Below are 17,745 nucleotides of genomic sequence, written 5' to 3' on the forward strand. Positions count from 1 at the left end.
ATTTTTACAGCTTGCCATTCGGGCAAGCTGAAGCTAGCATTTACTAGCCCAGACGTCATTTCAACTAGCCCCAAAAACTTTTTGTTCTTCTGTTATTCAAATTCCTCATAAAACATCACTTGCCCGTCGGGCAAGTTAAAAACAGAATTCACTAGCCCGATACCAAAATCCACTAGCCCCGGGCTATCGGACAGTACTTTCTTTGCACGCTGTAATTATTCATGAATTAGGGCCTTGGAAACAAAGAAAATTGAGAGTCAACCTACAATCGGCGACAAAATGAGTTGAGACACTTCGCCCAAAACTGGGCTTTTTTACGTTTTATTAACTTCAAAAGGAGGAAATATAGCTTTCCTCCCCCATCCCCTCCGTGTAATGTTGTGCCCTCGTTCTAGCTGCCTATAGAAAACAACAAACACTCCAACTTTGAATGGAGGGGACAGGGGAGGGGTGCGGATTCTTTCGTTCTCCGAAATTACCCTATTTAAGTACAATGTCTCAACAATTTTGTCGCCGATTGTAGGTTAAATCAAAATATATAGGTCTTCAGACAAATGAAATCACTAACGTCATTCGAGTTGCCTGAAGAGATGAGATGATCTCCAGTTGTTGAGAAAGGTCTGGCTGGTTGCTGGGCGTATTTGGTTCTGGTAGGCAAGGGGTTAAAATGACTCTTGAGCTAGTACATGCTGCAGTGTAGCTGTAGCTTACCTGAATGGCAAGCTGTAAAACCGACTTTCTTTACACCCTGGTGATATCCGGGCCAAAACTAATGGATTAAAAATATTTGTGGTTAAAATAAGAAATCCTGTTCCAAAAGCAAGATGAGTGGCTGCCTAAAAATCTTCGTAGAAGGCCCAACAAGCTACAATGGAAGGCCAAAAACTGGCAAATTAGGACTGGAACCAAAGTGGCTTAAAAGCCATTAATTTTAAAAGCTGTACATTTAATGTTTGATTACCAGCTTGTGGCTAGAGGTCAGGGTGTGAGAGTGGGTTGTTTTCCTGAATAACAGCTAATAATAACTGAGCCTAGCCCTTACTGTGATTGGTAGCTTATTTCTCCTTGTGCTTACCCCAAGTTTCGCATGATTTTAACAGTATTGTTCATCCATCTTTCCTGCATTTTACATGTTTGTGCAACACAAAAAGTGACTTTCTGTCAGGGGGCTCTGGCCATGGTCCCTAAATCAACATTCTGTCAACTTTAAATGGTTTCTTCTGCTGCAGGAGTAAGATCTGTCCTTGTTGGCCTGCTTGCACAGAAAGCAGAAGTCAAATTTGACAAAAATGCCATCACATCAGATGAAATCATCGGTCATGTCAAAGGAATGGGGTTTGGTTGTGACCTGATGGATAAAGTTGGCCAAGGAGAAGCCACCGTCGATATAATTGTGAGTTAAGTACATGTACTTTTATTGTATGAACTGAGTGTAGTAATTTTGCAGGAAAGGACAGTGTGTGTTAGTGAAATGTGATATTAACACACTGAGCTCCTCCTGGTTGCCCAATATCATAATAATAATAAATTAATAAATTCAGGGGTGCAGGTTTTTGTGGATGCTGCTTGATGGGGGCAGCCAAGCTTAGATTGTTACCTTTGTAAAAAGGCCAAAAAAAATTAAATAAAAATAACTATACCATAAACTGCTGCTTATAACACTTGGGCTGATACATCTTTGTAGGGGGTTTTAGGGGGGCTTTCAACAGGGTTGTCAAAAGTAGCCGGTTGCCGGCAAAAATCACCGCCTACTGTACTTGGTTGGTATCGGCCGGCTACTCTGCTTGGCATTTCTTTGTGGATGGCGTTTTTCAAATAAAATATCCCTGGACTGGCTGCTTACTTTGACAACTCAGCCGTCTACTTCAAAACTTTCCACCAACCCTGTTTCAGACGGATGGGTTTACACCCTAGGAGGTTCATAACTGGAATGGAAAAAGCACTTTGAAACAAGCTGTAGCAGTGCTGATCAAAATACGTTTTGCATTGACTGGTTTTTAATAATTAGCTTCAAACTGCCATAATAATTCAAATTCATTTCAATACATTTGGAGGGGGCTTACGATCAGATGAATTGATTTGTTCACAGGTAGATGGAGGGCCTATAACTGGGCAGACTTATAAGTGGCAGTTTACAGTATACAGTTGAATGTCTCTTAATGGACACCTCTCAGGTTAATGTTTCAGGGGGCTAATGGGCCATCAGGGAAAGCTGCCATGTGTTACCCTCTTTCATTAAATTAATCATTAATTGATGGTAATGAGTAATTCACTCACTCATTCACTCAGTCCAACGCTCAAGGTCTTAAAAATAACTGTGGAGAATGCGCTGCCTTGGTTGTGGCATATGCAAATGGTTAGATTTTCTAGGCTTCTCAGATAAGGACGAAAAACTGTAGGTCACGTGTCACAGCTCTTCCACTGTTCTGATTCTTTTGGGATGTAAAAGAACCCACACTGCTGTTCATAAAGAGTAGGGGGCATAGATCCTGGTGGTGTGGTACAACCTTTCATGGGCTGGGTGGGGAACAAATTAAAGGGGCTTATATTGGGTCGTAAATCCTGTTTCATCCCCTGTCGCCATGTTGAGTCACCATGGCAAATTTAATAATTGATTTTCTTATTGTTGTCCCACTTTTTTATTCACATTTCAGATAACTGGTATGACATGTTCGTCTTGTGTTCATTCAATTGAATCAAACATGAAAAAGAGACCTGGCATACTTGAAGCATCAGTTTCCTTGGCAACCAGCAGTGGTCGATTTGTGTACGACACAGAAACAACTGGTCCACGTGATATCATAGAAGCTATCAAAAGTTTGGGTTTTGAAGCATCTTTGGACAGCAATGACAGCAAAAAAGATAGGATTGATCACTCAAAGGAAATAAAGAAGTAAGAAATGGTACTAAATTTGTAAAAAAAAATTGTCAAAAGTTTGTAGTGAAAAACAAACTTTTTTGCCTTACACGTGTGGGTGTCACCTACCACTAAATGCTTATTTATTTATTCATTTACTTTAACTTATAAACAGGCTACTTCTACAAACTACATTATACTTTGAAAAACATGGCATGGGACAGCTGTTTGGAATTTTGAAAAAGTGGAGTACTTACTTGCCTTAAGAAATTTGCTTAATATTACTTTTCAGATGGAGAAGATCATTTTTGTTTTCCTTGATATTTGGAGTACCAACATTTGTTATATTCATAACTTATGTGATCTTGGATGAGTTAGAAAAAAGGCCAAACCAACTTGTACTGCCTGGACTGTCTCTGGAGAATCTCCTGATGTTTATCCTGTGTACACCGGTTCAGGTATGTATCACTTATGTAGCAACTTTAAAAAGTTTCCTTTTTTGAGTTAAAGAAAGTTACATAAGTATAAGGAGCCCGCAATCCCAATCTCCAGGTTGCTATTACGAGTGCATGGCAGGTATGTAGCCAGCTTCGTTAGCTTTGTTTGGACTTCCACTGAGAATGAATGGAATGTAGAAAACGCAATCTGATCATGCGTGTTTGGACCTTCGATAACTCTTAATCTGATCACGCATATTTTGACCATCTATCACCTAAAACATATGCAGAGCACAGCTTTGGAGCAAAAGCGTTTTGACCTACAATCGTTGTCGCCCACACTACGTAGCCTACTAGTTATCAATCTTATAGCCATAGGGTTTTAAAACGTTTTTCTTAGAGTACTGGGGCCAAAACGTTAGACCAATTGCTTAAAGCAATACATGTACTTATGAGTTCAGTTCAGTTTTATTTAGCCAAAGTAAATTGCAATGCAAGAATACATATAAGAATTGTAAGTTGGCAAGGAAGCCCAGAAGAAACCAGAAGGCTTATGAAGCGTGGGCTCCCCAGTCACTAAGAAATAAGTAATAAGTTCCCTTAATCTTAAAATTCTTTATGCAACCAGTCACCCTAACCAGTCACCCCATGTAAGTAAAAGCAGATTCTGGAATCTGGGAAATTTTTGCTTGTGGAATCTGGAATCCTGGAATTGGATTCTGGAATTCAACTCGAGGAATCCAGAATCCTGCTAATCTGGAATCCAAATTCCACTGACAGTGAATCTGGAATGTGTAGTTCCAGAAAATATCCAGACCCCCACCACGGAGGGAATTGGAAATTCCAGAGGGGTGGGGGGGTTAACGTTTCCTTGTCAAAATGGAAAATCTGAAGGGGTAAAAATTCCCTCCGTGGAAGGGGTCTAGGATTACGCTACATCATGGGATGGAACCTTAGAAGTTCAATTTCCAGGCCCTGCACAGAACTCGGGGTTTCGCATTAATGAGCTGGTCCGCAATAATGAAATTAATACTATTAGCAACTAGTACTGAATATTTTAACACTTAGAAAGAACATTTGAAGGGATATTATTTCTATTCGTTTATCGCCCAGTTTATGTGTGGCTAAACGAAATTTAAACTAAGTTGAACTTGAGACAATGCAAGCCAGCAGTATTTTATTTGCTATTAACGGACTGGCAGGTTGGGGAGGGCTTAGGGCTGAGGATTTTACAGCATTTCTGTTGCTGTCAGGCCATTACGCTCGCGTCTCTTTACGCTGCCCATGCTCGTGGAGTGTTCTTGTCACTTTGGGAGGTAGAATTTCAGTTTTTGCTGCTTTCTGTCATGTGCCTAACTATACAGTTTATCTCATTTTTCAGGTTTTTGGAGGACAGCATTTTTATGTGACAGCTTATAAAGCTCTTAAACACAAGTCCACCAATATGGATGTGCTTATTATGCTGGCCACCTCAATAGCTTATGTGTACTCGGTGAGTTTGATATTAGTGAGTTTACGCAACAGGACGGCAGGAAGAAGAGGACATTAAAACACTTGTGCGTTACAAACGTGACAGAGCTATTATTTGCGTGTTATGTCGTGATGCTAATGTTTTCTGGTCTTTTACAAAAAGATCTGTTTAAAGGGAAGTGACGTTTGGCGAAAAATTACTTAAAACAAAATTATTGTCACACTTGTCGCACTAACGATACCTGAATGGGCAGATATAGTGACTTTCCATCCCAAACACCCTAATTGAGTCTAAAATCTGCAATTTACACCTCTAAGCGAGACGACGAGCACCCCCGTCACTTTTATATAGGAGTCCCCCCCCCTCCCCCCCGGGCTGCCACGCAGGCCGCTGATTAGATACCATTGTTTGTCTTTGTTTTCTGCAAGAGGCCATGTTCCAACCTTCTGTGAGATGTACAACTATCTTTGTCATTTCTTCCAGATTGTTGTTGTAGCTGTTGCCATGGCAGAACAGAGCAACCACAGCCCCATGACTTTCTTTGACACTCCACCCATGTTGTTGGTGTTCATCTCTCTCGGTCGCTGGATGGAACATGTAGCAAAAGGGAAGACATCTGAAGCCCTGGCTAAGCTTTTGTCGTTACAGCCTTCAGATGCTATCTTGGTCAAATTGCAACCAGGAACAATGAACGTTATAAGCGAGCAAGTGATCAACGTTGACCTGGTGCAGCGTGGAGACGTGCTCAAGGTACACAGAGTAACGTAGCCGTTGATTGGATCGTCACGCAATGCCCCTCCAGAAAGGAGCGTTATGTGACCTCTTAAAGTGGCTCTGAGAACCGGTTATTGTGTATTTTTGTTGCTTACTTGCGATTAACCTGAAACACGATTGTTCTTTTGTAAATCACACCATTAGATTATTGTGACGCTAGACTTAGAAGGTCATGCAATTTTTAAGAATGGTTTAAAACCTTTTATCGCTGTTATAGTCGCTAGGAAAATTGTCCCTTTGGCGATATGATGGACATTTCGCGATGGTACGATTAAAGTTCTACGTTAATTCAATTCGTCAGTTGGTTTAACGGCTTTCACCATTTAGGGCTCTCTTCTTCCTTCGTTAGGTTGTCCCCGGAGGTAAAATACCTGTTGACTGTAAAGTACTTCAAGGAACTTCCACCGCAGACGAATCGCTGATCACGGGCGAATCGATGCCTGTCATGAAGAAACCAGGGGACTCTGTGATAGGCGGAACCATTAATCAGAATGGCTCGTTATTGGTGGAGGCAACTCACGTGGGTCAAGACACCACTCTGTCCCAGATTGTGAAGCTGGTGGAAGAGGCACAAACGTCAAAGGTATAGGGAACGATGATTTCGTTATTCTTTGTTATGACTGGCTCGGTCGAAAGGGCCAGTGCTCGAAATGAATCTCTTTAAAATGGCCGGTTTTATTTCTCAACTCAATTGGTCAAAGAAAATTTTAGTATTTTCCTTATGTCGTAAAACCTTCTTTTGGCGGTACCCTTCGCTCCTCCTCTTCCCTCTCGCAATCCCCATTCCCCCCCTCGCCCCACTCGTCCTCCCCCTCGTCTCACTCGTCCTCCCCTTCGCCCCAAATTAAAATTGGAGGGTGCGGTTACACGTACGCTATAATGTCAGGCACGTAGGGCAAAGAAAAACCCGAGTACCTGTCGTCACTGGAACCCAGTCTCCCAGAGTATCCGTCCGGTGCGCTTACCTATGAGCTGAACTCGTGTCGATGGCTTTAGCGTCCTAGACGTAGGACGATGTCTTCACATGTCAATTCAGCGAACTGCAGCCAAACAGTTTATTCGCAGTGAACTGTCGTTACGTTGTACTCTACAAAACCTGCGATCGATACATTTCCATTCGTACATGACACGTGTAATTGTTATTCTTAAACCGTTAAGTTCATATTAATGCGTGTCAGTCATTGTTTTTGAAAGCTGTGACTGTGTTTTATAAGTTGGAAAGTTTCAAAGACGTCATAGATATTGAAACCTTGAAGACTCTAGCGACTTTTTCACTGTTGCAAAACGTAGCTCTCTAAAAATCAAGAAAGAACTGAGTTATTCTCAGAAATACTTTCGTACTTTTTCAATGAACTGCCTTTGCAAAGCTTTTGGGCATCCCGCAATTCCCCTTAAAGCCTTTTAACAACATATACAACAGCCTCTGAGCTCATTTTATTCTCCTTTGTTATAAAATCTCTTTTAGGCACCAATCCAGAAGTTCGCTGACAAGTTGTCAAGTTATTTTGTTCCCACTGTTATCTTCATCTCCATAACAACTTGGGTGGTATGGCTAATTATCGGTTTTCATGACATCACCTTACTCCGGAAAACCTACAATGTAAGTGTTTCAAGTGCCGGCTGGTATACATGTAGTGGTTTACCATAAACGTCACGTGATATTATTGTAGCCAACCACAGCAGACGTGGACAATCCAGTGAGCCAATGAGAACTCGAAGCAAATGTAGTCTGTTTTAAGCGCGGGAAAGTGGCCTGCTACACAAGTCACGATGTCTCTTTGGGTTTACCATGATTCGTTCAATCAATCAATCATTTATTTTAACACGTTACGTCCAAGAGCTAAAAAACTCGTTCAAAATACGAACGTGTATAAATAAAATCTCTAATAATTACAACTATATGATATTATTCAATTTTAAAAACAACTCAATAAATAGATACATATAAAAAACTTGGTATTAAAAACATAAAATATAAAAAGCTAAAACCGACTAAAAAGCCACATACTAGAAAAAAAATCATAATCAAACATCGTATTGAACAAGCGCTGCGTTTGAGTAAGCACTCTGTAGAAAAGGAGAATTATTTTGTCAAATACCGCACAGCCCTCAACGCCCATGCAGTGGTTATTCGAGAAGTATAGAAGTAAAATTGTAAAACAATTTATGTAATTGCGACGTCGTCAAGAACGGTAGTACTGTGTGATATTGAATTTTGTTCGGTGCTATTGTGGTTCGGATATATTGCCTTGTTTACTGGCTTTATATTTACTTTATATTGAGCGCCATCCTTAAATATGCTCTTCAAAATAGATGTAACTTATATGAAAAATCTCCCTAAACTTAGCTAATACGTAGGTCGTGCAGGGTATCAATTTAAATATCAAGTTTTGTCCTTTACGTAAAGTTATTATTACGTCTTCTTTTTTCTTATATTTCTTTCTTCTCCAATTCAGCCCGCCGCGATTAGCCCAAGCTAACTCGGGGTTGAGTGAAATGTTTCTGTTGTAGTTATTTTTTTTATCTCCCGTAATTTTTATTTTTCCGTTGTTTTTGGGTATGGTAATGTATGCTTATGAATTTTAAATAATGGAAAAACACAAATTACCTGAAGTAAAAAAAATAATAATTGCAACATTTCCTTTTTCCTTTCCAGTCTACCTTTATTTCTTGTAATCCTATTGATGTGCAATAAAGGTGTGGTTGTTGAATAATTATTGCATCAAAAAGTGCTAAAATTGTTGAACACTCCTACGCACTTTTTCATGGAAATGCCATATTGCTTTAGGTTTTAACAGCGCGGAAAAAAGTCCATGGTAATCATTATTATTCACATCTTAATACGATTTTTTTTTGTTTTAAATTTTCACAGGCTAAAGATGATAACAGAGTCGAGTTTGTATTTGCCTTCGCCTTCCAGATTGGCATCACTGTGTTGGCTATTGCTTGCCCATGCGCTCTTGGTCTGGCAACTCCAACAGCTGTAATGGTGGGTACTGGAATAGGAGCACAGAATGGAATTTTAATCAAAGGAGGTGAACCATTGGAGACTGCACACAAGGTAATAAAATGGTTACATCACAAGTTTTATCATGAATTGTATCGTGATAGGCCAACGTTGTTGGGATTTGTTGCATCCGTCAGTTACCACTGCCAGCCCGGGCGCATAAACTCTCAACATTGTGGCCCAACAGTGTTAGGAGTTGTTGCGTCGGTTTGCACGTAGCTTAAGTAACCATAGGTCGCCGTTTAACTTGCTGTTAAACAATATAACCAGTCGCTGTTCGAACTTTAATTTTACTTAATAAGCTTCGCATTTTCAGGTAAATACTGTAGTCTTTGACAAGACGGGCACCTTAACCCACGGATCTCCTGAAGTTGTCAAGACGGCCTTATTTGTGAAACCGGCTCAGTGTAGCTTGGAAATGCTGTTGGCTGTAACAGGCACTGCTGAGAATCACAGTGAACATCCTATTGGTTTGGCCATTACAAATTATGCAAAGCAGGTGGGTTTAAAATGCTGAGAAACAAACAGTACCATTCAAAGGTACTTCCAAAGAGTTTTTACATGAATGGTAACATTACAGGATCTTGTTCACAGACTCAAATGTTAGAACCACATAAACAACTAGTTACGACCACTTTTTTGAATTTTCGAGATGGCTGCTTACGAGAGCTTCATGAACTGTATTTCCTGTTAACAGGAGCTCCATACTGACACATTGGGTCAGTGTACCGAGTTCAAAGCTGTTCCTGGGTACGGCTTATCCTGCAAGGTCAGCGGTATAGAGGAGTTAATCAAACCTAAACCTGTTACGGACAAAAACAAGAAAAACCTGTCAGTCAACATTTGTGGAGCAGTGATTGATGAAAGCTCAGATATTCACACTACGTCGGTGATTAGTGGAAATAACGATGGTGAGGTTATTTTAGAACTAGGATCACAGCAGAAGTTATCGATGGTGGACAATAACAGTCAAATCTTCCCAATATCCCTGCGGCTAACACGAGATTCGAAAAAATCTCCTAAATCAACCCCCCCTCCCTCATTCATTGCAAATTTTTACCATGAAACTTGTCATCCAGGTTCTTCCTTCCCATAAAAAAAACTTGCAGAAAAAACGTTTCCTCCCCGCTACAGAAAGTTGCGAAACCCTCCAAAAATAGCCCTCCTTTGTGGTCAGGAATGTTAAAACAAAAGCGTAATCCATAGATCATTTTGCCCTGAAACACAAAGAAAACTCCCTTGACTTTTGCTTTATGAAACAGGGGGTCCGGCCTCCCAATCTATGATCGTACCAAGACATCAGGTGACAAATCATTGCCGGATATAGAAAATGTTGTCCACTACACTAGCACCAATAGCACAAGGGACCCACACAAATTGTGTGACTGTTGTTATGTTTGAATTGAGAGGAGATGTATGGAAATATCGAAACGTTTCATATTATCGTGAGCTATGAATTCTTATATATAACATTAAAATCAACATCTTTTTACCTGAAATGTTGTGTATTGTCGTTTTTGCAGCTGAAAACGACGAATTATAGCGATTTGAAGGGGTTTTACATTTGAGCGTATATTCGAGTGTAAAACCCTAAAATCGCTATAATTCGTCGTTTTTCAGCTGCAAGAACGACAATACACAACATTTCAGGTAAAAAGATGTTTATTTTGATCTTGTATATAAGAATTCATCGCATTTATCACGATAATAGGAATCTTTTTCATTTCCTCTAAATTCAAACATTACAACACTCTATTTGTGTGGGTTCCCTGTGCCAGCACGATAACTGGAAACCCTCGGGGAAAAAGGTATACCGAGGTCAAACCTTCAAGTCGACTTCAACCTCCCCTGTTTGTGTTCATTGTTTGTTTGTGTATTTCTAACAAGCGTGCATACAGTGCATTTCTAACTTTTTGACCACAGAAATGAACTCACTGATACAGTCAACTCTCGCTAAGTCGGACACCTCTGGGGCCGGTACTAAGTGTCCGTCTTAGACAGATGTCCGTGTTATAGAGAGTCAAATAAAAGGAGTAAAGAAAGGCAGGGACCAACTCTAGGTGTCCGTTATACAGAGGTGGCCATCTTATAGAGGTGTCCGTTAAGAGAGAGTCGACTGTATTTAGCTTAAATTTACCGTGGTGCTATTTATTACGCTACTGATTCCGTTTCAGGGTGTTTTTATGTTGCGTCTTCTGTCGCGCTTATCCGCAAGTTTTCTCCTGAATTTTTATCGAAATTAACTAAATGTAGTAAATGAACCTTTATTTTGCAGCTGAAAGTTTATTAAAGGAGCAAGTTGAAGAAGCCGAACCATCGAGTTACCATGTGATTATCGGCAATAGAGATTGGATGCAACAGAATGGCTTGGAAGTCACTGACGAGATGGAAGAAGCCATGCAAGAGCATGAAGAAAAGGGTCATACCGCTGTACTGGTGGGCATCAACGGTAAGTAGTGAACACAGCAGATAAATACGTGCGCTGCGGCGAAAGTGACGCTTGAACCGGATCGTTAGTATACTGGCCTCGTTTCTTTGATGTTCTCACAAGTGCACCTTAATTCTGGTTTAAAATGATGACGTTGAAGCGCATGTTTTCTAGGAACTGAACATCGCTTAACATCCACCCTGGGTGACTGTTAAGTTGAAGCTACTGAGCAAGTAGTTTTCTTTGGTACTGTTTTTTTAATTCCGCGTCACGAGATGATTCTAGCTTTTCCAATTGGCTTTATTCTCGTCATTCATATAAAAGCAGCTACTAAGAAGAGCTTTTGCAGTATTTCTTACGCATGCGCTGAGTAAAGTGGTTCGGTTTTTTTTCAAGGGTCGGACTTAGGGCCTGTTTACATGGAGGCGAGGGACCCCAGGCAGGTGGGGTGACCCGCCTGTCCATATAATGACTCATTTCAAGTTGATAACGTTTGCATAATAGGTGGGGTGACCATATGAGAGATTATATGGACAGGCAGGTTACCCCACTTAAGCGGGTTACCTCACCTACCTGGGGTCCCACACCTCCATGTAAACAGGCCCTAAGATCCTACAGTGCAACCATTATTATTATGCTTTACAAGTTAGTGCTGACGTTTTCAATTCTGAGACTGTGAATCAAGTTTTTCTCTGGAACTTTTTAAATGTTAGCTGCCGAGCATAACTTCTCTTCAGTGTTTTTAGTTAAGGGAGTGAACTCTGTATAACGTAGTGATGCTTGTTCCCGTAGGGTCACTTGTGGCTATGATGGCTGTAGCAGACACAGTTAAACACGAGGCGCAAGCTACAGTAGCTACTCTCAAGAGGATGGGAATTAGGGTTGTGTTGCTTACTGGCGATAACAAGAAGACTGCTTTTGCTATCGCCAAACAGGTAACTTAGACTGATGTACATAAAATACAGTCTTAACCTTTTTAATGTGTGGACAAGGTGCTACCGTGTAACTATTCAAATGAACCCCATTCAGCAGCCATGGAATATGCATATCCTGCTGATAGTAACAACCAACCATTTTATTTTGCCAACTTAAAAAACGTCTACAAAGATCAGCATAAATTAAAATAGATCAGGCAAAAAAAAAACTACTCAGAATAGCAAAAAGAACTAAACGACCTGAGTAGTTACAATAGTCTGCTACACAGCCGTTTTAGAACGGGTGTATGTAGAAGACTAATCCTGCCAAAGGCTCTGTCACGCTATTTCGCGTCAGTTAAATTTCTAAAATAATGGTCCAGTTTTGTTATTGAAGACTATATATGGGCACTGCAACTGTTTCTTGTCGTCTGTTACAACGGGTGATGAGGATAGATACCGACTGAAACTTGAAAAAGTTGTGCAAACCTTTTAAAGTTTCACAGCTATGCCTTTAAAAATAACCAAAAAAGTATTATGGTTAGTTCTCCCTGATGAAATTTGTTTGTTATCGTCTTCACAACTCCAGGAACTAAGCAATGACTATAGCACAGAAATACCCTCTTAACATAGCCCCTTTAATGGCCCTTATCCTGAAAACTGTGAAGTAAATCTTTGGTTTACAAGCATTTCTTATTGGTCGTAGAACTGAAGCGGAAACGGTCCTCTCGAGATCTCGAATTCGAAGTGCGTGAGGCGTGTCACCCCCCGAAGTGGTTATTTCTGGGTCGAAGTAGCCTCTTCATGGCGCCATAATGAGAATGCCTGAAACAATAATACTTTTTTATTAAAATAAGCTCTACTCTCGTGGGTACCCTGTGGCTCGTACGTCTCACCCGATCTGTTTCCAACCCTCAGGTTGGCATACAACAAGTTTTCGCTCAGGTTCTTCCCTCGCACAAAGTAGAAAAGGTTCGTGCCCTTCAAGACCGAGGTTTCACTGTTGCTATGGTTGGAGATGGAGTGAATGACTCACCAGCGCTGGCTCAAGCTCACGTGGGAATTGCTATCGGTACCGGAACAGATGTGGCTGTAGAGGCTGCTGATGTCGTGTTAATCAAGGTAAGATAGTGATCAACTTCTTTTTTGTCCTTATAATAAATAGGAAGATTTTTTTTCTTAAGCCTCGGCTAATCGATCAAACATTTTCGTTCATCTTTGTCCCACGCTCGTGACATGCTGATTAATTCATTTTCACATTTGTTTCACCGAGCTGAAAATTTACGATCTTTCATTCTTTCATTAATTTTCTCGTTTCCACCATTGGGTGTATTACGGACTCACAATCCGCCGTACGGTAAAAGATGACGGCTGTACATTTTACCACAATTCCTTTCGAACCTAACACGGCCAATTACACATAGTCATATCCCTGTTATAGTAACATTGCCTATCCTAAGTTTGAAGTTTATAAAACTTTTCTGTTGGTTTTTATGAGCAATTTTATGGTTTTCATGCGCTAAGAACTGTGGGTAAATGTACCAGTCGCCATCTTTTTAGGTACGGTGGATTGGCCTGCCCTCTCTCCAATTGGTTTGAATGGCTCATTTGGTTAAGAGCGTTATGTCCGCATCCGCAAAGACAAGGCTTCAATTCCCGGTCAAGCCTCATTTTTTTTTGTTCTTCAGGTTCTTTTTCAACCGCTAGGTTGTTCATTTCACCGAGAAAATCACTTCAACTTTCATATCTTCATCGCAATTTTCACATGAATTATTTCTCCAAGCAGTAGAATAGAATGCATTCAGACCGATAGTCCGCGGCTAAAGTGTATAAACAGTTCCCGGGGCCTTTTTAAAACCGGTTGGGACAAGAAGTGGGTCGACTATCATCCATACAGAGATCGAACTGTACTGTTTATCATATCAAGTATAAGTAAAGGAAAGGTCGGGCATAAGCTCGTTCAGCTGCAAGTGTTCTAAAATAAAGAAAACCACATACAAGTGTCTGTCCTTTGAGGAACAACTATATATACAGCTATTACAAGAAAGGTAAGAAAAAATGTGCACGTGGCAATCCCGAAAGGTAATATGGGATATGATCAATACACTGTTCTTGGTAGCACTGTAGCTGTCGAACTTACTTTTGTTGCTTTCCTTTAGCCCTCGCAAACACACGTCCATGGCCTCTCGTGCCATTCTTTGAAATTTCTTTGAAGAACAGTGAACTCAAAACCCACCCACAATACCTTTCGGGATTGTCGCGTGCACTTTTTTCGACAACCTTTCTCGAACAGTAAATACAGTCAACTCTGTCTTACCAGACACCTCTGTAAAAGGGACACCTTGAGTTGGTCCATGCCTTTCTTTACTCCCTTTATTTGACTCTCTATAAGACGGACATCTAGTGCTGGCCCTAAAGGTGTCCGTCTTAGAGAGAGCTGACTATATACAACATATATATCCCCTTTCGACATTGATATCGTATTTGTTTGTTGTTAGAGTGATCTTATGGACGTGGCTGTGGCAATTGACCTTTCTCGAGTAACAGTCCGAAGAATTTACATCAACTTCTTGTTCGCTCTAATCTACAACATGATTGGTATTCCATTAGCAGCCGGAGCGTTTGAGCCTTTCGGCGTGGTGATGAAGCCGTGGATGGCTAGTATTGCAATGGCCGCCTCCTCTGTGTCCGTTGTTACTTCCTCACTCATGCTTAAACTGTAAGTTAAAGTGTCAAAGTGTTGTTCTTGAGAATCATTACCTTGCGAACAAGCTCTCCAATTATGGTGGACGAGGCGAGCCTCGAAAGTGCGCGAGCGGGCCGCAGGAAGTGGAGGAATTTATAAAAGATCGTTGCAAGCCCCTCGCCCCTCGCACTCGCCTCTCCTTTGGCGTAAAGCTCTCGCGTGACTTCTCGCGACTCCCCAAAATGGAGAGCTTGCCAAACAGTAGAGAATTTTAGTACAATTAAACCTCTCATTAGCGGGGAAGGGGCGGGGTGGCTGTAAAGGAAGGGAGGTTGGGGGTTATGAGCAGAGGCATTAACATCTTTTATTTATGGTGTGTCCTGAGGTTGTATAGTAGTTTTCACCATTTTCCTTATTAACCTGCCTATAGACGTCCCCTCCTGTTTCCTTTGTTGGGCGTGTGAAGCAAAGGAAATTATTTAGGATCCCACGCGTGGGTGTTCAATTAAAGGAGCTATGTCACGAGTTTTTGGTTAATTCCCCCGAGAACGTCGCATGATCTACCCTAGGTGGTAGAGATTCTTTCTCGCGTACGATCGAGTGTAAAAAAAAATGCAGGTAAAAACACCTCCATGACTACGCAACATACAAGTAAATTGAAAACACATTTACCCTATTCTCATCTACAAACTTTGTCATTGTCTGACAACTATAAAAACTCAATAATTAACAACCAGATCGCGGACGTCATCTTGAGTAACCGAACTAGTCATGCGCATGCGCTGAATCCCGTGGAAAGAGTCCGGGGTCACTTTCTGTGGGAGCAAAGTGCCGTGAATGTGGCAAAAAGCCGGCAAAAAGATTGATTTTGTTAATTAAATTTACCTGTAACACTGATCTCGGGCCAAAAACATTGGTTGCATGATCAATAAATCACAATTTTTTGCTGCAAAACTAGTAAAAAGTGCAAATTATGTTAGCAGTGCTTTTTTAAAAAATAGGTGAAAATTATGCTCGTCATGACGAATTATGCCAAAAAAATTATGCTAGCACAGTCTATCCAAGCTACCGTCCAGTCCTTTGGTCCGGCCGGTGTGACAGTGATATGCATGGTTATCCCCGCGTTTTGGGCTTCCCCATTCCCAAAACCTTAGTGATATGGGCATCCCCTGTAACCCTAACCCTAACCCATATCGCTAAGGTAATATGAGAAGGGGATGCACATATCACTGCAAGAACACCGGCAAAACAGCTATTTCTGTCTGTGCCGTTATACTGCACTGTCAGAAATATCATGATCTGTCTTGGGATACAAACAACTCGTGCAAATTAATGAGCTCTATGCGACCGGCAAGGTGATTTTACCAAAATAGGTCGAGAAATCGATAACCTAGACGCTTGCAAAGTACACTGACTGCATCCTTTTATCTCTTTCTTTACTCAAAGGTACAAAAAGCCTGATCCATATGATGGAGACCTGGGCTCCAGGAATCCATTCACTGGTTACACGATGCTGAACACGGCTGCTCCAAATGACTCATCCGACAGCCAATCAGATGGCTTCTTTAACAGAGTATACAGAAAACGCTCTCGGTCCAGCTCCAACCCAGTGGAGGCAAAGAAAATAACCTTCTACGGCGAGGACGCCTAGCTTGATTGTGTAGATTTCAGGTTTAAGTAAAGAAACAAATTTAAGACGTGAGAAGTGAATCTGAAATATAAATTGTAGAAGACAGTATTTCATTGAAAGCTTAGTCTTTTTAAGTGTACATTTGGTGAAAAAACTGTATCTCAGGAAATGTAGAGTTTTTTCTAGGTATATCACGACATTCCCGTATTTCGTTGACGAAAAAGAGAATATCTGGGTGCCTTTTTTTGGAGTTGGTAAGGGAATAGGTCGCCCCGCCTGTGCAATAAGAGAGAAGACAAAGAATTCTTCGCAGGGTAATGTTCAGTAAATAAAGAGTTTTGGGCTATTGATTTTGAGGTAGATAGGTTTTTCTAACATTTGTGAAATAGATTTTGTAGGTTGAATTATTTCACTTTGGTTCATGAAGGAAGTTGGTCCATGATATTCAATTTTTTTATGTTATCTTTTTTCTGAAATGATTTGTCGTTATATATGCTAGAATTAAGAAATGTAACCTACGACGAGAGTAAAGCGCTGTAATATACCTCAAAGACGTTAAAAACAAACAAGTTAGAGTTCCCGTTTACAGCAGAGAAAGTAGTCTGAGCGAACAGGGACGCGACGCCACCAAAGATTGTCGTCATTTTGCTTGGAAGCCAGTGGTGGCGTCTCGAAATTTCGGATGTTTTGTCAAGCTATTATATAGTTTGAGAATATATACGTTAGAAGAATAAGAAGATGTATATTTGCGGTTGCTGATGTATTTACGTAAAATTTGTATCCGCTGGCCAGTCAGGTTGGCGATAGTTTCATTAGTCGCTGTTATTACAGTTGAGCCAGCGGTAAAAAATCCCTTTGTTTATAGACGCATGCAAACGAGGTTAGTCTGTTAATAGAATAGAGCGTTCCACGTGACGTCACGGTCACCATATCTGGGTTCTAAAACAATGAAACGGCAGCCATGTTCCAACTCAATCGTGTTTTCTTATCTAAAAGCTTTCTTTTGCTCTAATAAATTTGCATTGATGTTGGTCACGTGAGTGAAAACGCCTGTACAGACTAACCTTTGCGCTTTTTTTCCATGGCAAAAGTGCTGGTATCTGTAATAGTAGTTATTTTGTGATTATTTAACGTAGGTTTCGCATTGCCGCGGTTTTGTGATATGCTGAAAAATCTCCCGCCATTTTCTAGTTGTGAGCCAATCAGGACAATTGACAATGGAGATAATATGTAAGCCTTTGCGCCATATATTCTGACGCAACTTTAGTCAATACTCGGGTAGGCTAGACTGCGGCTAAGTCTAAGATTCTGGTTTGAATAACCGGAGCATTAACCTTTTTGCATTGTTTTCATCATTTGTTTAAAATAACTGTTACCTCTTTAAAAAAAAAACAAACAAAACAACAAGAAAAGTAAGAAACTAGTTTAGAAATAAATTAGTGAGTGCCACAAAATGAAATATGTATTTTACTAGATAAAATATAATAAAGTTGAGCAGAAAGTCAATTATGCATTTTGATTTATGTTGAAGAGGAGGTGTG

At 40.6% G+C, this 17,745-nt stretch overlaps 1 protein-coding gene across 2 annotated transcripts in view; it reads left to right on the plus strand.

Moving 5' to 3' along the window:
- The window catches only part of LOC140948784 (copper-transporting ATPase 1-like), a 28,626-nt gene extending 12,290 nt beyond the window's left edge, over positions 1–16,336 (plus strand). For both annotated transcript variants that reach the window (XM_073398048.1, XM_073398049.1), the window contains exons 4-18: positions 1,230–1,393; positions 2,655–2,893; positions 3,150–3,315; positions 4,676–4,786; positions 5,249–5,515; positions 5,889–6,122; positions 7,005–7,139; positions 8,412–8,600; positions 8,863–9,045; positions 9,244–9,457; positions 10,822–10,995; positions 11,767–11,909; positions 12,807–13,010; positions 14,387–14,607; positions 16,021–16,336. In XM_073398048.1, the coding sequence (XP_073254149.1) occupies positions 1,230–1,393; positions 2,655–2,893; positions 3,150–3,315; positions 4,676–4,786; positions 5,249–5,515; positions 5,889–6,122; positions 7,005–7,139; positions 8,412–8,600; positions 8,863–9,045; positions 9,244–9,457; positions 10,822–10,995; positions 11,767–11,909; positions 12,807–13,010; positions 14,387–14,607; positions 16,021–16,225 (2,849 nt within the window). In that variant the 3' untranslated portion in view covers positions 16,226–16,336. The remainder of the gene's footprint in view (positions 1–1,229; positions 1,394–2,654; positions 2,894–3,149; positions 3,316–4,675; positions 4,787–5,248; positions 5,516–5,888; positions 6,123–7,004; positions 7,140–8,411; positions 8,601–8,862; positions 9,046–9,243; positions 9,458–10,821; positions 10,996–11,766; positions 11,910–12,806; positions 13,011–14,386; positions 14,608–16,020) is intronic.
- The last annotated feature ends 1,409 nt before the right edge of the window (positions 16,337–17,745 follow it).

The sequence above is a fragment of the Porites lutea genome, chromosome 9 (assembly GCF_958299795.1).
Source record: "Porites lutea chromosome 9, jaPorLute2.1, whole genome shotgun sequence".
NCBI lineage: Eukaryota > Metazoa > Cnidaria > Anthozoa > Scleractinia > Poritidae > Porites > Porites lutea.